Source organism: Martes martes, assembly GCF_963455335.1.
Source record: "Martes martes genome assembly, chromosome: 3".
NCBI classification, from domain to species: domain Eukaryota; kingdom Metazoa; phylum Chordata; class Mammalia; order Carnivora; family Mustelidae; genus Martes; species Martes martes.
The window spans coordinates 70241773-70269206 of NC_137890.1; the positions used below are offsets into that span (position 1 = coordinate 70241773).

General features: G+C 35.6%; 1 protein-coding gene across 1 annotated transcript in view; it reads right to left on the reverse strand.

The window, feature by feature from the left end:
- Nucleotides 1-26196, reverse strand: part of BRCA2 (BRCA2 DNA repair associated) — a 57086-nt gene extending 30890 nt beyond the window's left edge. The window contains exons 1-13 of the mRNA XM_080799693.1: nt 26000-26196; nt 25182-25287; nt 22545-22790; nt 16460-16568; nt 15745-15791; nt 15612-15652; nt 15319-15430; nt 14529-14578; nt 14189-14300; nt 11539-12654; nt 4892-9904; nt 3022-3117; nt 954-1023 (exon numbers count right to left, since the gene is read on the reverse strand). Coding sequence (XP_080655819.1) covers nt 954-1023; nt 3022-3117; nt 4892-9904; nt 11539-12654; nt 14189-14300; nt 14529-14578; nt 15319-15430; nt 15612-15652; nt 15745-15791; nt 16460-16568; nt 22545-22790; nt 25182-25248 — 7079 coding nt within the window. The 5' untranslated portion in view covers nt 25249-25287; nt 26000-26196. The remainder of the gene's footprint in view (nt 1-953; nt 1024-3021; nt 3118-4891; nt 9905-11538; nt 12655-14188; nt 14301-14528; nt 14579-15318; nt 15431-15611; nt 15653-15744; nt 15792-16459; nt 16569-22544; nt 22791-25181; nt 25288-25999) is intronic.
- Between the last annotated feature and the right edge of the window lie 1238 nt (nt 26197-27434).

Below are 27434 nucleotides of genomic sequence, written 5' to 3' on the forward strand. Positions count from 1 at the left end.
GCAACTGTCAGTATTTATAATCTTTTCTATTGAGCTAGTCATGTTCCCCAGAAAAAAAATCTTCCAGTCTTCCGCCTAGAGTCTCATTGCCAGTATTTGGGAGCCAAGTGTGGGAAGGAGGCTGGGGAGTCTCACTACTCAATAAACAGATTTTTTACTTAATCTCAGTTTTCAGTACCTCCCAACTGTGCCTGCTGTGTCTCCACCCTCCCAACTCAGAATCCCTCCAATTCATCTTTTCCAGATAATAACCTTCTGGTCTTCTGGCACAAAAGGGATAACTGGCTGCCTGCAGTGGGGGAGGGGATATAGATGTTTCTTAAACAGATTTTGAATTGATCTATTTTCTACCTCACCCTCAGAAGAACATGGTGCTGCCAATTTGAGTCTTTCTTGGGTTCTTTGGGGGAAACTGGGTAGCTTCTCTGCTTGCTCCAGTGTGAGGTTTTAGCTTTTTATGGGCTTACTAAGTCTTTCATGCTTCTGGGTTCCAAAATTTGTTTTTTTCTCTCATAACTGTCCTTGTAGATTTGTAAGTTAAAAAAATTCTCTTAGTAATTTGGGTAGGGCTTTGAGAGGGAGGAGAGGCAAGAGATATTTTCAATACATTCCATCTTTTTTGATATATTTGAAATTGATTTTATTTATTGATTTATTCTCTCTTAATCTCTCTTATCCATAAAGTTGGAATAAAATCTGTCTACTTTCCAAAGATGTTAAGAAACTGAAAAATGAGATAATAATAGCACTATAAAATACTACCAAATAGCACTATAAAGTACTACCAAAGTACACTTACTTAATCTTGTAGGTTATTTCAAAAAGGGAAGTGTTAACTTCTTTTTGCATATTAGTGGCATTATTATTTTTAGAAATATTTATTTTCAAAAACTGTACCTTTCCTACGCTATATTAGAATTAAAAAAAACAAAACAAAACTAAGTATGTCTTACCGAAAGTGTCCACTGGTAATTGGCTCTAAAGAAATATGATGCATAAACAAGCTTCTGTCTTTTAGGATGCCTAGAAAAATATTTCACATTATGTATTAATGGAAATGTATTTTACATTATGTATTAATGAAAATCTAATGGGAGATTTTATTTTGTATGCCTGTTTTTACACAGTATTGTAAATATTTACATAAAATTTTGATATTATAAATGAAATATTGACTCAAAAATTGATGACTTATATACCAAATAACTCAGTGTAAATATAAAAAGGAAGTCAGTATAAATTTAATCAGCTGACATTAATCATAACTCAAATGTGTTTGCTAATTGCCATGCAAATATCGAATTTAAAATTTAGTCTTATGATTGCAAGCTAAACTTTAGATATTATTCTCAGTATGTAATTTGTACTTTTTTTTAAAAAAGATTTACTTATTTTAGAGAGCAAGAGAGAAAGTGTATGAGAATTAGTAGGGGGAGGGGCAGAGGAAGAGTGAGAGAGAGAACCTCAAGCAGACTACCCACCAAGCACAGGGCCTGACACAGGGTTTAACATCATGACCCTTGAGATCACTACGTGAGCAGAAACCACGAGTTGGACACTTAACCAACTGAGACACCCAGGTGTCCCGCAACTTGTACTTCTTAAACCTTCAACTAGTTCATTAGTAGGGGATTGGCTGAATAAACTAGAATACATTGATATAACCAATAGATCAAGTGCTATGCAACCATAAAAAAGAATGAGAAAGATCTCTACATAGTCATAAAAGATTTATTGCGGGATTTATTCCATGTGTTTCAGAACTAAGCCTCTATAGTCTAAATCATTTATTCCTCACTACCTGACTTCTTCCTTTCCAAACCCAGGAACCAAGTATATAGTGAGCAATAGTTAAAGGTTTTATTTATTTTTAAGTATTCCATGGTAATGAGATAGGAAGCCATGGAGAGTTTTAAGCAATCAAGGAGCATGATCTGACTTTTCTGTTACCAGGATGATGCTGGCTGCTGTGTTGACAGCCTGGAGGAGGGGCAGAGGCAGAAACAGAGAGATGAGTTAGAAGGTATGACCATGGCTTGGATGAAGTTGGTATGGGCAGAGATGAGAAGAAATGATCAGATTCTTGTTATATTTCAAAGGAGAACCTATATAACTTGATGGGCTGCATGTGGAGTATGAGGAAACAAAATAGTAAATGAGGACACTAAGGTTCTGATGTGTCAATTGGCAGAATGACAGTGAGAAAGGAAAGAACAGGAAGAGTGGGTTTGGGAGAGAGATGGAATCAGGAGTTCAGCACTGGCTGTGGTGACTTGGAAATGCCTATTTGCAATATAAGTACAAAAGTATCAAGGGCAAAAAAATAAATAAGTCTGGAGTTCCAGGACAGGTTAAGCCTGCAGATACAATTTTAGTAGTCACTGAAGCTTAGGCAGAGAAGAGCTCTGAGGACAGGGCCCTGGGGCACTCTTATGTTTAGAGAAAGGAACAATAAGGAAAAGCCAGCAAAGACAATGGAGAAGTGGCTATGCAGGAGGAGAACCAAGAGGATGTGGTAGTCTCAGAAGAGTGACCCACTGTCTAATGTGTGGCTGAAAGATGGACCCAAATGACATAGACATGACTGCTGGATTTGCCAACATGGAGATCACCATATGACTTAGAAAAGAGTGATCTTGGTGGAATGGTGAAGATCAGTAAAAAACTTGACTAGATTACAGAACCTAAGATTTAAATTATTCTACTAAATTTTTGTATTATATTATTTTTGTACTAAATTATTGTACTAAATTTTATCTTACTAAATTTTTACAGTTTAATTTAAAAAGTCATTATTTTATAATTACTTCATGCTTCCCAATTATAGAGAACCTCCACATCATACCAGGTATTATGAAGGAAGAGCTCACATAACAAAGCAAGATGCAACTTCAGCAAACCACACTGTAAAGTCTTATCCAATTATCTATATACCCCAAAAAGCTTAGAAAAAGAACTTAAAAATACTGTGTGTAGTACCTACAAAGAGGGAAAAAGATATGAATGCAAAGCAAATTTTACCATCTGGAGTGCTTTTCGAAGCTTTTAAGGATTTTTCTTGATTTTTTATTATCCTGTCGAATTCATTTAACAGGTTTCTTTTAATTGGGGGTTCTCCTAAAAAGAAATTTCCATACATGTTTTTAAAAGAACTGACTCTTATAATTTATTAGGCAAAAAAATACACAATAATAATTTAAATAGCAACCATTCTATTTTGAAAGAGACAATTCATTTTTCAATATCAATTATTTTGAACTGTTTTAAACACCACTGTCTAATAGGGTCTAGGGATAAAAGTATGTTACCAGTTACTGAAAATACACTACTTTTTAATAAAATATATTGGCACTGAATGGAACTGTAGGTTTACTGGAAATATGGACAAACAAAATTTCTTCAAATAAACTCTGCATTAAACTTGAGAAGAAATTTATTGTGTAGGTCCTTGAATTACAGTGAGAAGAAAAGACTTTGTAAAATTACCAAAATTACAAGAATATATAATTAAAAGTATTACTTACTTAAAAATTCTACAAAGGCTGAGAGTAAAATTAAATCATAATTCAAGTTATGCATATTCATGTCATACTGAGATAATATGTGATAATAGGTACTTTGCTTTTTGATGCTTTATTAAAGGGAATAAATTTGTAGAATTTAATAAGAGGTAAAATTATCCATATAAGCTTTTATCAAGTGTTAGATTACGAAGTGATTTAATTGTTTAACAAGGGCCGGTACTATTCAAGGAGGCAGAAGGTGGTTAACCTATATATTTATATATAATAGAGGTGAGGGAAATTAAACAGTGATGTTATTGAGAACATTTATTAGAAGTCTGAGTTTTTTTTTTTTTCCTAAGCAGGCCAACCCATTTGTGAATATGTATGAACAAAAAGCCATTATTTTCCATAAAAGAATTATGAATCTCTTAAAGCATCTGCACTTCAGAATTTTTGCTAGATCCCAGCAATAGTTTAAAGTAAGTATCATAAACTTACTACTATTCCCATAACATAAACTTGGTATATAATGTGACCTGGATAACACTTAAGCAAATCTGTACCCAGCAAGGTTACTGAAGGCACCAAGTGAAAGAGTGAACTGATTGGCTTCCTTGTTTTTCCCTATAATCTGAAGAGACTGGACAAGACCTGTGATAACTCAAGTCTATGAGTTTATAGTTTTTTAAAAGGAGCTAGTTATTTAAGATCATCCACTTAAAAGCAGGAAAGTTAGTTATGGCATTTACTTTAATTGTATTTGATCAACAGATTAAATTATTTAAGACTATTCCTAGTCAGAAATACTAAGAGAAAAAAAATCACACCTCCAATTAACCTAATTGAACTAAGTTGTTACATATACATTCAAAAAGAGAAGTTAGACTACAGTCCAAATAGCATTAAGACCAGAATGCTATCTGCTAAAAATAACTGATTTTAGAATACTTCCTAGATAAAAAAAAAAAAAAAAGGAGGCAAACCAGCACCATAGCTGAAACCTACTTTTAAAATTCGTTAAGAGCCAGAGTTGTGGAACCTCTGGGTGCTCTCTCTATAAACACATTCATACTTGAAAACAGCAGGTTGTATTATATAGGTTGTTATAAGCATAGAAGTTTCAGATTTTCTAGGGAAACAAATTTTTACAGTAATTTCTCAATTATAACTATACTAATAATCTCTAAAAATACATTAAAGAATATAAAACATGTTTCTTAGTTCAGACTCAGATCAAGAGTGAAATCCCATTCCCCTAAACTATACATAAAAGTCTATAAAAATATAGGTTATAATACCTGCACTGCTTTAAGCTAACATTCCATGATTTTTAAAGACTTAATTTTAAGTGACTGGCAACCTAAAAGGAAAAAATAGACACTTACCAACTGAGACAAGTGCATCTCCTCTTCTTTTTCCAATTCTTGAATTTAACAAAACCATTTCCTCAGTGCTTTGGCATGTAAAAAGAGAGTGTTTGGCATGACTTAGCAGTTCAGAATCTGTCAGCTCACCATCTTCCATAAAAGCTTTGGCAATCTCTACTGTTTCTGTTTCCAAATAGTTTTCTGGATCCCTAGAGTAAGTAGAACAAATTTCTATATTTGTTTTCACAGGAAGATTAGGGAAAGTTTCAGTTTTCCCAATTTCTGTCTTTATATTTTTAGGTAAAGCTTGTTCTTTTCCCAAAAGATGAATGTTCTCAACAAGAGATACTTTGCTTCCCAGTAGCAACTGCTGTTTGTCTTGTTTCAACTGAGACTGACATGGAGAAACTTTAATGGAGCGATGATTTTCTGAAGAACCCCTCTCAATGTTATAGTGACTTGATAATTTAAATTCTTTATTGTAGGCCTTTTCCAATCTGGAGTTGCCACATTGTTCTGGGGTTCTCTTATCAATACAAGAGGGAGGAGGTATTTTTGATACATCTTGTCTGGATATAGATGAATGCTGAAGACCACATTCAGTTCTGATCAGATCAAATTCTTCTAACATTCCCTTAACTTTGCATAAGGCACTTTCAGAAACTAGAACTTGTTTCCCACTTGCTGTGCTAAATCCGGAGAAAGTAGATGACAGTAAATTTTGGGAGGTTTGTAGCATAGCATTTTCTTCATTTGTGAACTTGTCTGAATGTTCACTATTTTTAAATGATACTTTGGGAAAGAGTTGCTTGGCACTATCTTCTATCTTAGAAAACACCTGCCTTGCCTTTTGTAATGCAGCATCTGATACTTGTACAGATTTTCCACTTGCTGTACTAAAAATCCCGCAAGCATTCGTACAAGAGACTGACTTTGGAAGCTTTCCTGTATTAAGTTTACATGTATCAGAAGTTTTTGAATTATTCTGACAAGTTGGTATTTCAGAAACTTTCTCCAATCCAGATATACTTTGGTTAAGTTGTAAAGTGTGTTCACTTTGAATGCCAGCAAAAACCTTACGTGAAGATGAACTATGTTCTGCATCATCCAGAGAGTCAGGAAAAATAATATCCTCCGAATCGTCCAGTGTGTTAGGATAACCTGCCACAATTCTCATGTGGCAAGTGTCTGATTTACTCTTGGGGTTTTGCTTAATTATCATACTGCAGTTGTCTGTAAATCCCTCTGTCGCTTTTGTCTGGTGTGCAACAAAGACTCTTTTACTACTTGCTGTACTGTATGCAGGTACAGCATTATTTGAATCTGAATTCAATTTCTGAATTGAATTAAAATTATTTGCATCAGATATGGCTACTTTAATGGCTGTATTTTCATTTTTGCACAAGGAGTTAGTCACAAGTTTCTGAACACAAATATCTTCATTTATAATTTGTGGGTCTGTGTCTGCTTCTCTTACAGTGGATGTTATTTCAGAAAAAATAGTGTTTTCTCTAACATTCTTCACTACTGGTTCAGTATCAGAATTATCAACTTTATTTTTTGAAAGATATTCTGATTTTTTATACACCTCACTGGAATGACAAAAATCTAAATGGTATGAATACCTGTTAGACACGGTACTATTACTTAAATAGGTCAAGCCTTGTTTTTCAGAGGGAGGATTTTTATCATTTTCAGATACGGTACTACTTGAACTATTTCCACATGAAGGATTTTCAACATAATCATCAGGATATTCTTTTAAACAGATAACCCTGGCAGTATTTATTTTTTCTGGTTTATCATCCAATTCTCCTTCTCTAAGCCGTTTTTTTGCTTCAAATAGTGAAGTCTCACTCACAGAAATTTTTCTACCATGTCCTGTGTAAAATGCGAAAGGTGAATTTTCAATAGCTGAATAAGTGAATTGATTTGTATAAATCGTATGCTTTTTTGCTGTTTCTTTTTCTGTATTTTCATGTACTTTAACTTTCAGAGAGGCTTGATCTGATATTTTAAGATTTTCAGTTTGTTGGTATAAATTACCACTTAAGAGCCTGGGTGCCACCACAATCTCACTAGAAACAAGTTTTTTTTCCTTTAGAGAATTCTGCATTTCTTCATACTTCGGTGCAGTTAATTCAATGGTCTCACGTGCTAATTCAAGCCCATCTTCACATTTCTCTCTGTCCTTGGACATCTTTGCCCCTTGATGGCTAAAATTAGTGATTCCACTATCACCTTGCTCTTTTTCATCAAAAAGATTTTTCACTTTGTCCAAAGATTCCTTTGCAATTTCTATTTTTTTCCCACTAGCTGTATGAAAACCCAACATGGTAGGTTCTTTGATCTTTTTTATTTCACTTTCTGGTCTTCGTTGGAGGGTCAGTAATTTATTTTCAGTACCAGTTAGGTCACTTTCTTTCATTATTTTGTTTTTTCTTTCACTGTTTTCTGTTTTCTCATGACGTGAGATGTCTATTTTGTTGATATCTATGCCAGAAAGTAATTCAGAATTCAAGGAATCTGAAAAGTTATTCAATTCTTCTTCTGTCCATTTTTGATCAAACAGATTTATAACTTTATTTAATGACTCTTTGGAAACCCTTATATTTTTCCCGCTTGCTGTCTGAAAGGATAAATCAAAAATGTCAAAATCTTTTATGTTTTGTCCCATTGTATTAGCTGTGAACTGTTGCTTATTTGAGGTATTAACACGAAATGTTTCTTCAGCTTTTGCAACTTCCAAACAGGTTAAATCTGATAAACCTTCTTTAGTTTGAGTGTTTCCCTCCTTCATAAGCTGGCTAGATAATTTTAGATCGATGTTGTGCTGATCAACACATGGCAAGCTGTTTTCTTCTTCATGAATATAAACTATATCATTTTTATTTGAATCATTGCCAACAGATTCTAAGTTGTGAGTATTTCCACTGGCATCAGTACACTGGTTATCTTCATTTTCTGTATTTCCCTTGTAACCTTCAGTATTTTCTTCAACAAAAATGCCAGCAGTCATTTCAGTATTATTTTGTAGTATTAGTTGGCTTTTATTATTTTTCTCATTAAAATTTTTATCATTGTTACAATCTTCTATCTGAATCATTGAAACAGCAGAATCATTACATTTAACTGAGGAGAAACTTCTTCTATCTACTTCTACAGAAGGTTCTTCAATGATATTCTCAAGGTCCCTGAACAGCTGCTTAGCTTTTTGCAGTGCTTCACTACCAACATTCAGTTTTGTGCCACGAGCAGAATAAAAGCCTCTAAACTTCACTTCATTTTTATCTGCTAAACAGCCACAAGCAATTCTGTTACAGTTGGTTCTCGAAAAGCAAGCAAACCTCTGGTTACCTCCAAGTATACCTTCAAATTTCTTACTTCTGTCTAACTGAATGATAGATGGGGCATTAATTGTGAGATGATCAGTATTTCTGCATTCTTCAGAAGTGCTATTCAAGATAGTCAGCTGGTTTTCAGGCATTTCAAATGGATTTTTCTCTATTATGTGGCTTGGTTTTCTAAACTGTGTAAATTCAAACTGACTTCCCGATTCTTCCAAAATAGTAGAAAGTTCTGTAATTTCTGCCTTTTGGCTAGGTGTTAAATTATGATTTGAATTAAAATCTTGCTTTAAAGATGAAGTTGGAGGGGCTATGTGACCACTTTCACTATCAGAAACATAAGCACTACCCTGCACAAACACCGATGCACTATTAATTGACTGTGGATCAAGTGCGAGAGATTTGCTTAGTTTCTTTTGACTTTCTAACGATGAAGTATTAACAATTTCAATACATGCTAAGTTAGTAGGATAATGTTCTTCAATATCTTTGAAGAGCATTTTACTTTTCTTAATGTTTTGTTCAGATAGTTTTATCTCTTTATTAGAAGCTGTTCTGAAGCCATTTCCAAAACTGTGATTTGAAACTGGATCTGATAGTCTTGCCCAATTATTCATGTAGTCATTATTTCCATTTGATTTCCTACCTACATCCAAGGTGATGTCTGATTTTGAATCTAGATCTAGAGTCATTTTTAATTGCTGCTTTATGCTATTTCCATTCTTTTCTGTAAGATCATCTATGTTTGATGAATCAAAATCCTTCATAATCGACACTTTGACTGCTTGTTTGTCATCCATGTCTGTATATACCATCATGGTAGAGTTCTTGAGAACAGGTTCTCTTACACAACAGAGGTCTGCATCATGAAGTTCCTTAGTATTTCCTAAAACAGGAATATTACTTTCATTAGTTATCTCTAAGACAAAATTATTCTCATCATCTGGGAAAAGTTCTTCAGAGTTTGAATTGACAGCTATTTTTGAAATTAAAGTAGTTTCTTTTTGGTCTTTTTGGATTGTGGTGAGATTTGCATTTTGGTTGAATTGTACCTTCCTGGAAGGTGATGCTACTATTACATATTTTTCAGTTGACAACACCTCAGTATTTTTAGAATTTGCATTTAAAACATGCATTTGTTGATTCTTTTCCATGGGAATATTTTTGACTAATTCAAAACTACCTTCATGATTCTTACATTTTAGTTTCTCTGACATTTTATATGATTCTCTTCCTCTACAAGTCATGACTGGGTTTGATGGAGGATCTCTGGAGCTAGGAGTTAGACTGGTATTATCATGGTCAGATGAAAAGCTTTCTGGAGATTGAAAGTGAATACCACAATCTTCTACTTCTGAATGTGGCACAGGAGGGTAACTTACTGCAGGCAAGACCTTTTCTTTTATATCTGAAACTCTCTGACTTTTTGCATCATCTTCACAATGTTTTTCCTGCAAGGATGATAGACAATCAGTTTCTGTGGTTATAAATGACTGCAGCTTTTCCTTATTAATTTTTGCTTCTTTATAATCAAGATCCCGAGGTGCTGTTTTATTATTAACAGAAGTGGTTCCATTATTGGAGACTTTTCTCAGAATTGTCCCAAAAGAGCGGGTTAAAGACAAGGTTGATTCTTCGGAATCATTCTGTGGACAGTTTTTTTTGACAGAAGAATGTAATAAACCTAAGCATGAAGACAAAGTGACAAAATTAAATTGAAGTGCCATCAATTAGATTCACTAAGTATTTTCCACCAAGTAAAAAAAGCAGTATGTAGAACAAGAATTACATGAAAAGTAAGAAGAGAATGTCAGGCTTAAAACAAAGAATTCTAAATATACTCTATTTCAAGTTATTACATTTTCCAACTAAAGATAAATAGGACTTAATATTTTTTTCTAACATTTATCGATTCAATCAAAATTAGTATGTAGTTCAAGAAAGCAGCTAGCTACCATAAGTAAGACTCAAAAGTGTTTCACTGGAAAATAAAATCAGGAAAAATTCATTGTTAATATTGGCGTAATAGCAGGTAAAAAAGCAAAGCAAAGGAAAGGAACTAGAAAAGTAATCACTTCCTTTAGATAATTTGGTCTTTGATATTGAAAAAAATCAACTTTTATTTTTTAAAAACTTTGAGAGCAAGAGCTAAAGAGAGAGAATGTATGTGCATGCATGAGTGGGGGGAGGGGCAGTGGGAGAGGTAGAAGCAGACTCCCGCTGAGTGGGGAACCTGATACAGGGCTTGATCCCAGGACCTAAAGATCATGACCTGAGCTGAAGTCAGATGCTTAATCAACTGAGCCATCCAGGTATGCCCCCCCAAAAATCAATTTTTAAAAACAGGTTCTACAGATGAAATGCCTTAAGTATGACCTAATCTCAATTATAAAGGCAAATGAGTTAAAGTGCTCTAATTTTTTCAATCCTCTGAATTCCCTATTAGCAAATCAAAATTATTAATCTCATTTTATTTAATCAGTGACCACCACTACATATTAGCTCTTTCATTGATTTTAATTCTGACATACAGAGTATCAGACATTTTTCTCTGTAAATTAGCCCAACTCTCAAACAGTTCCTCTGTAGTCCAGTTCCACCAAACCTAATATTCACAGAGATATTCCACCCACTAAAATCTTCTCAAAGGAAGATGAAATCATCTTTTTAACATACAATTTAGCTACTGATAAAGGAATCGTTGCTCAAATAAAAACTGAGTTTCATTGTGCACACTCTGACACCCAGAGATACAATAATAACTCTAAATAATCTCTAAATATTTAAGAAAAGTATGCAACTAAAATAACAAATATCACTTTTATTTTAGAACCAGCTTACATTAAACTTAGCTAGCAATTAGCTTTTTTCCTATCTTTTTTACCTGACTTAGAGAATATAAAGTAAACAGCACAAAATATTTACAGAATTGCCTAGTTTGTATACAATAAAATTAAAGCAGAAGTAGTGAAATTCTCGATTCTTATGTATCACATGCTCTGTCTCAAGAGTAATGATTGTATATATACTATGCAAACCGATTCAACAAGTGTGAATAAAACAATTTTGAACATTGGTAATCAAAGGCCCAAGCAATGCCTACAGACATTGCCTAACATTGAATAGAAGATAGAGAGATTTTAAAAAACCAAAGAACTAAGAAGGAAAACCAAAAAAGAAACTAAAGAAGGAAAGCAGGCAGTATATTTTTTAGGAAGATTAAAGAGACACATATTCAAATAAGACAACTTGTCACCATCCATAAAACTACATGCACCATTCTCTCTCACTCACACAGACACACACACCCAAAGGTACCTGAATCAGCATTTGTAAATGTCAGTGGTCCTTCAAAAGCATTTGCTTCAGATTGGTCTGAATGGTTAGTTAGTCCCAATTCCTGGTCTTTCTGCTTTTTCAGTCCTTGATAAGATGTTTCATCATTTATAACATAAATAAACTTCTTTGTTTTCTTTTTCAAAGTGGATATTAAACCTGAAGTCTTCAAAGCTCCAGAAGTATGTCTGGTAGTGGCTGGCCAGCTTCCATTATCAATTGAACCTAAAGAATCCTCTTTCTGTGAGCAAATAGTATATTTTTCCAGTGCACTTTCAGGGGCGTCAGTTTCTTCTTTAGAGTTTACATCAGTCATATGATTTGAGAACACTGCACTGGACATCTCTTCAGGTGATTCTCTTATTCTGAATATAGACTTTCTGATACCATGAAGTGGAGAGTGTATTACAGCAGTTTCAGATATTGTTTGCTTTCCTGAAAGAACAGAATCTTCATGAGATCCAAGACATTTCTCTTCATCTATCTTATTTACCACTGTTTCCTTATTGAATGTTGTCTCTGAATACTTTGGTACACTTGAAATCTGTGGCAAAGAATTTCCTAAAGTTATAAAGTTGGCGCTTTCTTTCTCTGTAATTGTGAAGTCTTTTTCTGAATTATTTTGGTCACAAGAAGAACTATGCAGTAGAGGTGTTTTCTCCATCTGGGTTCCACTTAGATCTGAAAGAGTTAGGTGGGACCATTCAGAGGCTGAAGATGGTACAAATTCCTTGGAGATTTTCTCATTTCCATTCCCAAAGGGCTTCGGATTTGTTACGTTCCAATCTAGCAGATCACTGTCATTTGGTTCCATTTCAGATAAAAATGAATGTTTATTTTCTTTCATTTGCTTTTTAGTTTCTTCACATTCATTGGTCTTTGTTTCATCGAAAATATTTTTCCTAGTCTTGCTAGTTTTTATTTTTGGTAGATTTCTTGTTTTATATTTAGGAACACATAATGAAAAACTATCTTCTTCAGAAACATCTGCAACTGTTTCACGTACTTCATCTTCTAGGACATTTGGTGTTGACTTTCCAAAATGGTCTTTGCAGCTATTTACTTTACCAAATGAATTCCCTAGCATTTTCCCCAAACCTGTTTAAATTTAAAACAGAAGTATATTAATAACATTTCAAAATATAGTCATATGATTTATACTATTCTTGCAACCTTTCTCATAGAAATAGTATACACTAAATAACACAAAAAGTAGTATTTAAAGGGTTATCCTGAGTGCTAGCTTTTTTGGGGGTTGGGAGAGGAAGGGAGTGCCACCCTTCTACTGTTCTTCTGGTAAAGACTGATTCCAATGTCCCCAAAGCCTTTTTTATTCATACTCCAGGTCCCAATAACCTTTTTTTATCAGCTCTGTACACTTAAAACTCACTTAATCTTACTATATATATGCAATTTAACATTCTAGGTTTTATCAAACCAGATGTTCCAAATTAATTTTGTGGCCCGGGGCACCTGGAGGGTAAAGTTGGTTAAGCATTCAGCTCTTGGTTTGTGGTCCTACAATAACTGAGAGTAAAATATGATTTTATACACACATACACATACACATGGTTATCCAATCCTACATATTTACACATACACATATACTAAGAAAAATGCAATATTCCTTTTTTTTTTAAGATTTTATTTATTTGAGATAGAGAGGGAGAGCATGAGCAAGTGCAATAGAGAGAGCACAAACACGGGGAGGGGCAGAGGGAGAGGGAGAGGGAGAAGCAGGCTCTCTACTGAGCAGGGAGCCCAATGTGGGGCTCCATCCCAAGACCCTGGGATCGTGACCTCAGCTGAAGGTAGATGCTTAACCAGCTGAGCCACCCAGGTGACCCCAAGAATGCAATATTCTGATAATCTGATTAGGTAACTTTTGGTACCCCTGATACCCTAATTACCTTGTAATTAGAAAATAAGACCTTTATATTTGTTGATTATTAGTTTTATTCTTCTCTCTGTAAGGTCTGAGTTATAGGTTTTGTTTTTGTGTCATAATAGCATCATTTTTCTTTTCTTTCTTTTTTTAAGATTTATTTATTTGAGATAAAGAGTGCACACAAACTGGGGTAGGGGCAGGGGGAAAGGAAGAGCAGCAGATTCCTGGCTGAGCCCACCACAGGACTGGATCCCAGGACCCTGAGATCATGACCTGAGCCAAAACCAAGCATAAACCAAAACCAAAACCAAGCTTAACTGACCAAGCCACCCAGGTGCCCCTACAATAGCATCTTGAATGGTATTATCTTACCATGATTAAACATTTTCATTTAAATCAAGTTAGTTTCAGGGCACCTTGGGTGACTCAGCTGAGGGTCTTGATTTCATCTCACGTCATGATCTCAGGGTCCTGGGATCCAGCCCTGCTTTGGGCTTTCTGCTCAGCTGGGAGTCGGCTTGCTCCTCTCCCTCTGCCCCTCCCCCTGCTCATGCTCTCTTGCTCCCTCCCTCTCTCTCAAATAAATAAATATTTTTTAAAAATAAATCAAGTTACCTTCTATGCACGGTATGTTCAGTAACCAAGAATGAAAGGAAAACAATGCATTTTCTCTTTAAGAAAGGAAGAGCAATACTTCAATGATGTCAGTTAAAAATAGCAGTTCAATTAAACAGAAGGACTTACCTTGACTTTTAGCTTCTCTTTGATTTTTGTTTTCTTTGTCTGGCCCAGAAGGGATACACCTATCATTTTTCTTCAGACTTTCATCATGTTTAGGAAAACAGCTTTTAAAAATCTGCAAAAGTTATATTTTAAAGTCACTAGTATAAAAACTCTCACTATGCATTTATATTCAACCTCAGAGACAGAATTACTTCATATGAAGTCAAGAAAATCACATATAGGATCAGGCTTAGATAACTCATAAATTAAGGAATGAAAAAATGCAAGATCAGTAATTTTTCAAGAATTCTAAAATTGTAAGCAACTGCAACAGCATAATCAAGTTGTTATATTTACTTACGGCAGTAGTGTCATTAGGAAATACAGTTGCAGATGCTTCCTCATCCCTGACTATAAAAAAAAAAAATTCAATTTATCTATAATGTATTATACATCATACCCTAAAGTTAATGTGAAAACTTCAGTATTTTTTGGTCAGACAAGACACACTATTAAAGTAAATGGTGCATTTGAAACAAAACAAATTGACTCAAGTATGGTAATTAGAAAGGTCAATCAACATAAGCTACATTCAATTCCTTAGTATCACTCATAAGGTGCTTCTAAGAAACTGGTTTGATGACCCTGACTTTAGGTGATATTATCCATGAAGACTTAAGGAATCAGATAGAGCTATGGGATCATGACTTAAAAGACAAAGCTTATAGACTTAAGCATTTATTTAGATAATATTACTGTCTAAAAGTTTACTTTATGTTAAATACTTCATACTTTTTAACATGCTTTTACCTGTTATCTCATCTAAGCAACAACAACAAAAAAACAGTTAAATTCCCAGCTAAAGAGAAATCAAAATTGAATGTATTTTTGTTAGAATAATAATTTAAAAAATCCTTGCTTGCCCATAAATGGATTCCTATAGAATACTCCTAGAACACCACTTTATGTCCTTGTGATTTGTCCCAATCTACACTAAGTAGAATTATTCTGAACTACTAACACAATTCTCAAAGACAGTATTACCTAATTACTACTTATCTTTTCATATATTCTTTTTGTCAGAAGGCTTAGAGATGACACTATACCAACATCATCTACTGTCTTACATAATACTCATTTGCTAGTTTTACCTATTAGCACAGTAGAACTAAGGGTTGGTGGTGTGGCTAAAGAACTTGACCAAGACATATCAGGATCCACCTCAGCTCCTAGACTTTCAGAAATACGTTTTGGTGTCTGACCCTGGAAATAAAGAAAATATTTATTTCACAGAAATGCACTGATGATTATTTTTTTCATTTATCATTTACTGAATGCCTACGTGAGATTGTAGGTACATGTTTGTGAATCTCAGGGCAAATGTAGGACTCTGTTGTCAAATTCTCAATTACTACAGAATAAAAAAACCAGGCAGAATATTTACCTTCATAAGCTTCGGTGTATGAAACAAGCTTCCACATACCACTGGGGGTAAAATGAGGGAAAAATTACTAAGTTTTATATTTATTAAAATTTAAGAGTCTTCTAGAAATAAAAAGCCTTGTTTTTAATCATACCTGACTTCTCTCTTTGTGGTGTTACATGTGTACATCGTAGAAAAGGACTAAAATGAAAAAAAAAAAAATCACACAAACCTTTCAGATTATCCAAAGATAACAGAAATGGCAAGAAACAAAACATTAATCTTATTGGAAAAAAGGATTCTCAGTCACAATTATTAGACTTACACTACTTTCTAATATTTTGTTACTTTTTAAAAAGCAAACATCTCGCAATGTTTGCTTTTTAAGTAACAAAGTAACTACTTTGTAAGTGACTACCAAATTATACTTAAAATGTCCACTAAAAGTAATGTATAAAGTATTCACAAATTTCAGCTCCTAGGAACTGTTTTGAATGTTTTGAATTTAAAAATTATGTAACATGAATCTATAAAAGCATCATATTCTCTTAAACGATTCCAAGTGCACAAATAATTTATATTAAGCTGCTATTTCAAGGGCACTGCTTTTCATCATTATTTTTGTAACTAAAAAAGTCATAGAATAGATACAAAGACCAATGAGTTCAACATTATAAGAAAAAAAAAGTAAATGTTTCTAATGTAAAAATTACTGTATTAAAGGATTCAACCTAGAAGATTATTTAAAAATAGAAAATCCTCTTTCAGGCTCTCAAAGTATTAGCATGAAAATTAGATGCATTTCTATAAAACAAATAGCATATGTAGGAAAATGTTGCATTTAAATATTTTAATATAACATAACATACCTTTCACTAAGACAAGAATTTAGGGGTGGGCTGGTAACATCATTTGTTTGATCCATTTTAGACTTCATTGTGCAACAACTTTTATGTTTACTATTGGTAATATCCTTTCCTGAAACAGAACAATAATTCAGTGAGGATGTATATGCTCTGGATTGTGAATTTTCATTCTCTGAAAGTATTTATTTTTATTTTTATAAAGATTTTTATTATTTGAGAGAAAGAGAATGAGAGCACAAGCACGGGGAGTGGCAGAGAGAGAAGGAGAAGCAGACTCCCTGCTGAGCACAGAGCTTAATATGAGGCTTAATCCCTCCCAGGACCCCGGAGATCATGACCTGAGCCAAAGGCAGACGCTTAACTGAGCCACGCAGAAGCCCCCATCCCTACAAGTATTTAAAAACAAAAAGTCTCATCTATACTGGGAAGGAGAATGTATGTAAAGTTTAGCCTGAAATGGTTTCTCAGTTTGTTGATTCCTCCCAAAAGGGGATGTCTCAAAGGATGTCTGCCCCTATTCAACAAACATATAATATACATAAGACACTTCGGGAAATGCAATTCAAGACAGCTTTAACTTCAAAGAGTTTATAATATAGCAGGAGGAATTTTTTGAAATTCCACACAAATGGAATACAGAACAGAATGTTATATGTTCTGATGATTATTACCATGCACTGTGGTATCATGGAGGCAAAGAATAATGCAAAAGACATTTACCAAAATCTACCAAGGAACCAAATTTGATCTGCTGAAAACCTTTCAAGATCTTGTTCTCAAGATCGGGCTTAAACTCCCCAAAACAAAACAAAACAAAACAACCCCAAAACTCCCAAATAACAAGGACTTTCATGATCTGGCTTCTTAACTTCTCTGACAAGGACTTTCATGCTCTGACTTCTTAATTTCTAGGACATTCTTTCACATTCTACTTTTCAGCCATACCCAACCACTTGCATACCCTGTAAGAATGCAGTCTTTTACTCTAGGCCTTTGTACAAACTGTTTCTCTCTCTTTATTTCTCTTGATCTCAAATATCCTCTTTCAGCCTTCCATTTTGAAACTCCCTCCTCTGGAAAAATTTAGTGGTCCCTAACATGAGATTAAGTGATTGTTGCTACCATATGGTCCCGCAGATTTTATCATACTCCATTCCTGCTTCCCCTACTAGAATCTGAGCTCCTTGAGGTAGAGAGCTTGTCTTTAGCAACTACAATCAATGTCTGATATTATAGTCATACCACAATTCCTGGCTGAATGAATTAGCAATGATTAGGAAATACTTCTGTTGTTGAACACATCTACTTTTTGAGCAATAATGCTCAGATAGGGTTTCTAAAGCTATATGTAGCTCTATCAAATCCCATTTATAGTTTTTCAAAATTCCTATTTTGTTTCACAAATATGGCATTCGGTTACTTATTATTCTTATAAAAATTGATTTAAAACAATAGGTTCTTTAACTGATCCTATAATCTCCAACTGAGAAAAGTTTTGGGAAAAATAAGTCATATCAATGTTAATGAGGCAAAGACCAAACTGAGAACTCTTTGCAGTAGCACAAACAAAACACTGCTTTATATTTTCATTTCTCAAGTAACAGGAAATAGTTATAATCACTAACAAGCCAAATAAACATTGAGTTAAAAACCCCACCTGAACAAAATACCCAACTCTAACAAGACTTTTAGTTAAAGATACTAAAAATTATCTAAATGTATTTTTTAAAATTTCACCTTTTCCCTGTTCACTTTAACAAAGATCTTAATCAGGAAAAAAAAAAAACAACAACAACAAAACAAAACCCCAAAACCCCGCAGTTAAATAAACCAAACAATGAGCTACTACTACACACACTTAAAATAGAATGGCTCAAGTCCAAAATAAAGATGAGGTCTTGGAACAAGAAAAACTCTCATTCACTGTAGATGGAAAAGCAAAATGATGTGGCCACTTTGGAATTCAGTTTGCAGTTTCTTACGAAACTAAACATATTCCTACCATAAAAGCCAGCAATCATATTCTTTGGTGTTTTCCTAAATGAGTTGAAAATTTAGATCTACACAAAAACCTGCACATGATACAGTAGCTTTATTCAGAACTGCCAAAACCTAGAAGCAACCAAGATGTTCTTTAGTAGTTGAACAGATAAACAAAGTGGTATATGCATACACAGCATTATTCAGTGATAAAAAGAAAAGAGCTATGGAATGCCTGGGTGACTCTGTCAGTTAAACGTCTGACCGACTTTGGCTCAGGTCATGATCTCCGGTGTCCTGGGTGGGATCAAGCCCTGCTTCTAGCTTCACATTCAGTAGGGAGTCTGCTTTTCCCTCTCCCTCTGCCTCTCCCCAAACTCATGCTCTCCCTCTCAAATAAATAAAATCTTTAAAACCAGACAAACAAACAAACAAAAAAATGAAGTATCAAACCATGAACTGACGTAGAGGAAACTTACATTGCTAAGTGAAAGAAGCTAGCCTGAAAAGGCTATATACTGTATGATTCCAGCTATATGACATTTTGGAAAAGACCATAGACAATAAAAAGATCAGTGGTTGCCAGGGCTGGGTGGGGAGTGCTATGAAACACAAGGGATTTTCAGGGCAGTGAAACTATTCTGTAGGATACTGTAATGGTGTATACATGGTATTATATAATTGTCAAAATCCATAAACCAATACAGAGAATGAACTCTAATAGAAACAAACAACTTCAGTTAATAATAAAGTATCAGTATTGGCTTAGCAATGAAAAACCAAAATGTAAAAAAAAAGTAAAAAAACGAACCAGGCAAAAATAAGTTCATACCCAAATAAACATTTCCCAAGTAACCTGAGAATCTCATAAATAGGCTGAATAATGGTGAGATAAACTTGATGATTTTATGTAAAACTAAGGATGTTGAGAAGCAGAAATAGCACATTTCCTCATGAAACTTTAAGGATAGTTCTTTTTAAATAGTAGATGTTAGAACTAAACATGTATGTTAAAAAAACAGCTTAAGCCTTACATTTTAATTCTGAATATAAACTAAACAAAAACAAAAGGTATCAGGAAACTACAGTCAGAATTATTTATGCACTATGATCTTAAAAAATTTAATATTTTTGCAGCAAGCCCAGAGTAGCCTTATTTACTCATTCCTATCCTTCCCTAATTATAGATGGACCAATTCCAACAGGTTAAATTAGAGAATAAACCAGTGACTCTAGGTAGGTCTTCCAAGATTCAGTAGATTCGGCATTAACTGGTTTATGGTGTTTTTCCTGAGCACATTAAAAAAGATGGCCGTCCCTTTTACTATGCCCACAACACAGCACTTTGTATATGTTCCTATTATAACATGTACTACACCAATGTATTTATTTATATATTTTGTACTATACAAGACTGAGTTCCTAAAAGTCAAAAGTCATCTATTCATCTAGTCATCAGTTTGTATCCTGAATGCCTAGCAAGTTGCCAGGCACAAAGTAAGCATGGAATATTGAATGAATGATTCCCTCTTCTGTGTTCTGCATTTCATCTGCTAAATATTCCTTAAGGCTCTATCCTAGGCCTCATTACAATCAATTTCCTTACTACATGTGATGACTTTATCACTTTCCAAATAGATAGTTGGTTCCTATGACTTTCTTTTCTGCCTGTACCCTTTTAGTTTCAGTCTTGTATTTCCCAAAGCCTTTGGGACATCAGCTTAACAACCTTTTACTGTTCCAAATTGCAGTCCAAAACTCAACCTGTTTTTAGTTTTTTGATCCTTTCAAGCATTTTCACTTTTTTTAAAGATTTTATTTTTTCATGAGAGACCGGATAGGGGGGTGGGCTGCAGAGGCAGATGGAGAAGCAGGCTCCCCACTAAGCAGGGAGCCTGATGTGGAACTTGATTCCAGAACCCTGAGATCATGACCTGAGCCAAAGGCAGATGCTTAACTGACTGAGCCACCCAGGTGCCCTGAAGCCTTTTCCCTCTTAAACCCGTTTTACCGCCAGTGCTTACGATGTCTATGAATGTCACCATTATACTCCTAGTTATACTCTAAACCTATGATTTGATCCTTTCTTTGAAATCTCCAGGTCTAGACTACTGTGGGGTCTTATAGTTTCTATCTCCCATATCCACTTTCACTACCATTTCTCTAATTCAGGCACTTGGCCCCTACCACCTGGACCATTATAGGTCTAATTGATCCGTTTGCCTTCAGTCTTTGTTTCCATGACAATCACCTGGTTAGTTTAAAATGTACACCTATGAATTTTATTTCTAGAGATTCTAATTTAGTAGATTCAGAGTATCAGGGCCCGAAATCTTCTCTTTCATTTAGCACTACAGGAGATTCTCATGATCCAGGCATCACATTTTGAAAACACATCTCCAAAGACTGCTGCCAGCTTTCCTTCTTTGTTTGTTTCTCTCTTTCTTTTTCAAGATTTTTTTATTTTAGAGACAAGGAGAGAGAGAAAGCAAGAGCCTGTAAGCCGGGGGAGGGACAGAGAGGGGGGAGAGAGAATCCTCAAGCAGACCCCCTGCTGAGCACAGAGATTGATGCAGGGATTGATCCCAGGACCCTGACATCATGACCTAAGCTGAAATCAAGAGTCTGATCCTTAACTGACAGAGCCACCCAGGCGCCCCAGTTATAGGCTTTCTAAAGCAAAACAAATACTCGTTTATTCTATGAAATTTTCACTGAGTAGTCACTCTGTATGCCACTTGGTATCCAACAACATACAAGAAAACCTTTGCCCATACCTAAATCCTCTTTGTATATACATTTTCTAGTACCGGGAATTTCCTTTTTCCTAGCATTTGTTCCACTTTAATTGCTCATGTAAGTCTCCTCCATTAGAAGCTAAATGAGTATGACAGGGAAAACGACCTAAAAGATGAGCATGAGTTAGCTAGATAAAAAGATAGGAAGTAACTAACTTCTGGGTAGAGGTAACAATGTATAAAGAGCCACAGAGCAAGGTGGTTTCAAAAAAAAATTCAGAATGAATGAATGGCAATTTCAGGATGGGTGAGAGGGGGATTATGGCAGCATGAGGCAGGAGTTAATGAGAGACCAGATTATAAAGAATCTTGTAAATCATATTACGGAGTTAAGATATTATCATGAAGGCAAAAGGAGGTAATCAAGGTTTGAGGCAGGAAGTAGCATGATCAAATTTACATGGGATTTTTCTGCTCAACAACCTCTCAAATGGTTTCAGTTTTTTAAGTCTGGCAATCAATACCTGGCTCCATGTGCTCTTTTTAGCCTTAGGTTAAGTTTATTGGTCCCTTTTTGACATGCAACACTCCAAACAATCTGAATTACTTAACATTCTCTTAACAACCTACATCATCTTCCTCATGTTTTCCCCCCCGTACATTATTACTCTATGCCATCTTCAAATTTTTGAATCTCACCTATCCTTCAAGGTTTAATTCAAATGAATCACTCCCTAACTCGTCCCAAACCTATTTATGATCTTTCTTCTCAACTCTCATTGCACTTTTTGTACTTCGTTTTTCACACGTACCAAATTCAATATTAGACTGTTCTCGGTCTACTGTTAATTCCCCTTATTTGAGAGTCATACTCCAAAGAAAGGGAGAATATGTCACTTAAATAGGTAATAAACATTTGATGACTGACTATATTATCTTATTACATGATTGACTGGAGTATCTGGCATGTATGCCAAGGAAACAGCTACCAAGTCAAGACATTTAAAGAAAATTGATAAAAATAACCTTCCCTGTCCTCTGTGATAACCTAAAGGAACAGAACTTATTTAATTAACATCAAAACAAGTCCTACTTTTTTTTGGTAAAGGAAAGACATAATTTAACAAATCTCACTAAACAGGATATATAATGAAAGGAGGGAGGAAAAGAAGCACTTACTAAGTACCCACATTATTTTACTTAATCAGATATTATGTTCACAATCTCTATTTTCCAGGTGGGGAAAGTGAGCAAAAGATGTTGATTTGACCAACATGACACAATTAACAACAGAGCTGGGAGTTTTAACATAGGTTTGTCTGAATTTTTGGTTCATGTTTTTCCCTAGTTTACTATACCACATTACTTACCTGAGTCTAATCTGTATCTATCTAATTCTTTTAAAGGAGATTGTTGGTACATTGGCACAATTAGACCTTGCTCTTGGAATATTATTGGAGTTGAAGCCAACTGATGATAAGGTTTCCTTTGTGGTGTTTTAAATAGGTTTGGTTCATAACTGATTTTATATGCAGATTCTTCTGTGGGTTCAGAATTATAGGATGGAGCTTCTAAAGAAAGTTCTTCAAACCAATTAAGACTTAGAGGTCCTAAATCTGTAAGAAAAATAAAAATTCCATCTTGGTTTTAATCAGTGACAGGTAAGTTCATGGCCTGTAAAAATCATAATAAAGAAAAGAATGCTTGAGATTTTGACTGTCGATTACTTTCGTTAAAGCATATTTATTAAACAACTTTATTATTAATAAAAATTAATAAAATTAATTTAAAAATTTAAAAAAAATTTTAAAAATTAAAAAATTAACAAAACCTTTATTATTTAATAAAGCATATTATTAATATACTTTAATAAAGCATATTTACTAAACATTAACCTGTTATCCTTTCAATCTGTAGCAAGATATAACAAGGGTTTACAAAAGTTATAAGGTGCTTGCTCCTAGCTATATTAGCTAGCCTTTCTAAAGTTTTCTTTCTCTTATATTCATGATTCAGAGACAAAAGTCATTCATAATTCAATAATTCAATAATCAGAATGCATTCCACAGATACAATTTAATTATAATGACAATATAAATGGATGTGATAAATCTACAGGTACAGGAACATGTAGACTCAGAAATAAAATGGAATAAAAAGAGTCCTTGTTAAAGAGAAATGACAAAATCTATATCATGATCTATCCACCCTTAAAGTACTGTTTCAATGTGTGGTCTGTGGACTATGGCAGGGGATAGTGAGGGGGTGTGGGGAGGTCCCCAAGACAATTTCAGGAGGTCCATGATGTAAAACTATTTTTATAATAATACTAAGGCATTGTTTCTCTTTTTCACAATGCTGACATTTGCGCAGCTGGTGAGTAAAACTGATGACATCTTTGCATGAGTCAAGGCAGTGGCAATAAACTGCTAGTAATTGTATTCACATCACACACTTGTCAAAAACAAAACCAAAAAGCTAGTCCAACTTAAAATATCATTAATTAAGCAGTAAAAATTAGTTTTATAAAGCCCAACTCTTGAGCACATCTTTTAATATTCTCTGTGACAAAATGGAAAGTATGCATAAAGCATTTTTGCATATTTAAGTATGACAGATATCTAAAAAGGCACTTGTGATGAGTTAGGAGCTGAATTAGCACTTTTTCTCATGGAAAGCCAATTTTAATAGAAAGAACAACTAACAAGTCATTTTGAGTTGGGTGATTTGGTAGACATTTCCTTAAAAAAGAAGTAAGTCTATCACCCAGAAAAAAGTTTGCTGTCAATGATAAAATGGGAGCTTTTATGTTTTTATTTTTTAAAAAATTTTAAAAGTAGGCTCCATGCCCAGTGCAGAGTCCAATGTGGGGCTTGAACTCATGACTCCGATATTAAGGCCTAAGCTGAGATTAAGAGTTGGACGCTTAACTGACTGAGCCACCTAGGTGCCCCCAAATAGGAGCTTTTAAAAGGGAATTAGAATTTTGTTAAACTTTATGAGCCCCTGTAAACTAGACATCTTCCTAATATTAAAAGACTTTTCTGATGAGATTTACTTAAAAAGTACCAAACGTACTTTTTATAACTTAATACAATGTGTCAATACATGGAATATCTGTGTAATTCAGAACACTGACCTTTCCCAATGATCAGTGCCTGATGTTACAGCATGGATAAACAATTTGTTCAAAGTGCAAGAAAGACTAATAGAGTTAAATGTAACAAAGGGAAGGAAAAGTTTATGTTATGATTTCCAATTCCATACTGCAACTCTTAAAACTACCACTTGTCTAGTTCTGGTATATTATCAAAGATACCCACAATTAACTGAAGACTATTAAAATACTCCTTTTTTCAACTACATTGTTGTGGGGGGCTGGCTTTTCTTTATATACTTCTATCAAAACACTATACTGCAACAGATGAAATGCAGAAATTGGTATGAGGATTCAGCTGTCTTCTACTAAGCCAGATATTACAGAGAACTGCGAAACTGTAAAACAGAGCCACTCTTTTTGGGAGAAAAGTTATTTTTCATAAAATGGTTCATTTGTGTTAATATGCAATGGATTTTTTTATTTTTTAAGTGAATTAACACACATCTTAAAAAATTCTAAGTTTTAATTTCTATATGGTAGCCTACATAAACAAAACCTCTTTGAGGTCCTCAATCATTTTCAAGAGTGTAAGGAATACTAAGACTAAAGTTTGACAACTTCTAATATAAAGTAACATTACCCGTGCTAAAAGTTCTGTGCTTTAAAAACAGTACATTCTCCTGCTAATCAAGAGGCCAGTACCCTCTTTATCCCCAGGGTTCTATAGTTTTCATTTCATTAACTGTAAATGATCATTTTCTTAACTGGATTTATGACCCCATACGAAACAGTTTACAGGAAAACAAAACGTTAGGTATTGGATTCTTCTTAGCAAGCAAGCAGTTACATATTTTTCTGAAAACATTTTCGCAACATAAATGATCGATGTGTATAAACTTTGTAATACCTGCTTCATTGCACCGCGTCTTAAAAATTTCAAAAAAAGTCGGCCTCTCTTTGCATCCAATAGGCATTTTTATCTACAATATTACTCCAACGCTAGGTAAATAACTCTGCAAAAGACAACACCAAAATACACTTCACAGTGATGCAGTCCTTGTTAACCGACTCTGAAGTAAAAATCAAAAGCAGGTAAACTTGCCTAAAGTTATATTGTTTATTGTCTTCAGTCCCATCTTTCGGGACAATAATCGAACTTACTGCGATGATGGGAGCATTCTTTATTTGTGCTGTGCAATACAGTGGCCACTATCCCCATTAAGCATTTGAAATGCGGCAAGTAGGACTCAGAACAGAATTCTAAATATTTAATTTTAATTAACTAGTCACGTGTGGCTAGAGGGTGCACAGCCAACGAGGGGTCCTATTAGAGATAAATACCTTTTGACAATGTCAAATCAGTAAGTCTTCGTAATACAGCAATTCCCTGGGGGTTAAGTAAGGCCGATACAGTGTGTCAGGAGCTGTGAAACATCTTCTAAAATTACAATATTCCCTTAAAGTAATCGTATTTCCAACTAAGGAAATTTCAGAGTGGGACATCTAGGGCAGCTCAGGGGTAAACCCTGGGCGGCGGGCGGGGCGCAAAGTTGGGAAGCGGAATTCCAGGGAAGGGGCGGGGCTCGCGGCTGGCAGAGACCGTCCGCGGCAGGAGACCGTCAGGGTCTGGAGGCCGCGGCTCCCACCCAGGGAATGGGAAGCGGTCCCCCTCAGCCCCACACCGCGGGAGACAGGCCTATCGGTCTCCACCCGGCCAACACTAACCGCCTCCGGAGGTGCCGCTCTTTTTGGCCGGAGAAGGCTGACAAAAACCGCGCCGGCACTTCGATCAGAAAGCTGACCCGCAGGCTCCTTTCTGCGACGATCCACGGCTGCGCCGAGCCCCAGCAGCTCCGCCTCCGCCGATCTTATTTCAGACTCTCGCGCCAAAAGCCCGCTCTCCCGACACGTCGCGCGGTGTCGCCGTGACGTAACACGCAGCGTGCGTGCGACCCGGAAGTCAGGTTCTGGGAGGGCGGCTGGCGCATCTGTGTGGCGGAAGCCAAGTCGTTGTTGGACCGCTGGACAGTTGGCCCGGAACCGCGTGAAGAGAGAGCTGGGGTGGTGTTCTGTTTTCCCGGAGCCTTCGGAGTACGAGGTGGCGCTCCTGCCCGCGACCGCCCACTGTGTATACTCCCCGACTCCTCCCCCTTCTCTCTCCTCCACCTCACGTTTGGGTGGCAGCGGGGGGATGGCCTGGGGTCTTTGAAAGACCTTTGTTTGCCCTTAGAGAGGGCGGTCCCCCAAAGTGTTCCGTGGTTGTAGCTGACTTGCCTGCTGCGTGCTCTCTACAGAGTGGAAAAGGATGAGATTCGAAGCCAGAGGGCTTAAGTTCTAGCCCGCGTGTTGCTCCTAGGTAGCAAGTTTTCAAGCCCTCCAAGCTGTTTGCCCCCTTTAAAAATTGTGAAACCACTTTCACTCTCTACTCTTCCACTCACTACCCTCTGCAGGCTTCCGTAGCATCCTTTACTTTCTTGGGGTGGTGATGACCTCGTTCTGTGCCTGTCTTCTTTCCAAGTCGCCCTGGGAGTGTGGAGGCCAAGAAAAACAAGGCTGTACCCACCTCGAGTCTAGCTCTGACATAAGTACAGCCATCTTGGCAAAGCAAAAGCTGGCACCTTGCACCCCCTCTCCACCTGCTCCCCTCTCCTCAGTAGTATGTGTGACATTCGTCAGCCACCCCTGGCTGCCCTGAAAGAAAAACAAATAGTTAACTTGCAGAGATCACAATCCTGCAAGACAGGAGTCTCCCTTGGTTTACCAATGTCCTAGAGATTTACAACAAAGAAGCTATCTTAACAATAGCACAATTTCCAGAGGCAAATAACTCAGTTCCTTAAGCCCTAATGTCGCCATCCCCACCATAAAACTGAAGGAGGTTGAGGCAGAAGGAAATGTAAATGAAGTTAAATTTCTTCTAAACCTAAATCTCACTAACAAGGACGCTTGGTAGGAGAAATGTGAAACTTTATCTCTAAACCTCCAAGATAGTGTCAGCAATCATTCCGAAGCATATGGCCCAGTGATATACATCTAAAGGGTCTCACAAGAAGATTTTTGTTATTGGTAATGAATAACCTTTTCCCCAGACAACAGCTAGCCCCTCAAGGTCCTGGAGACCTCGCTTCCAAAATTCCTTAGAGACTTACATCATCCATAA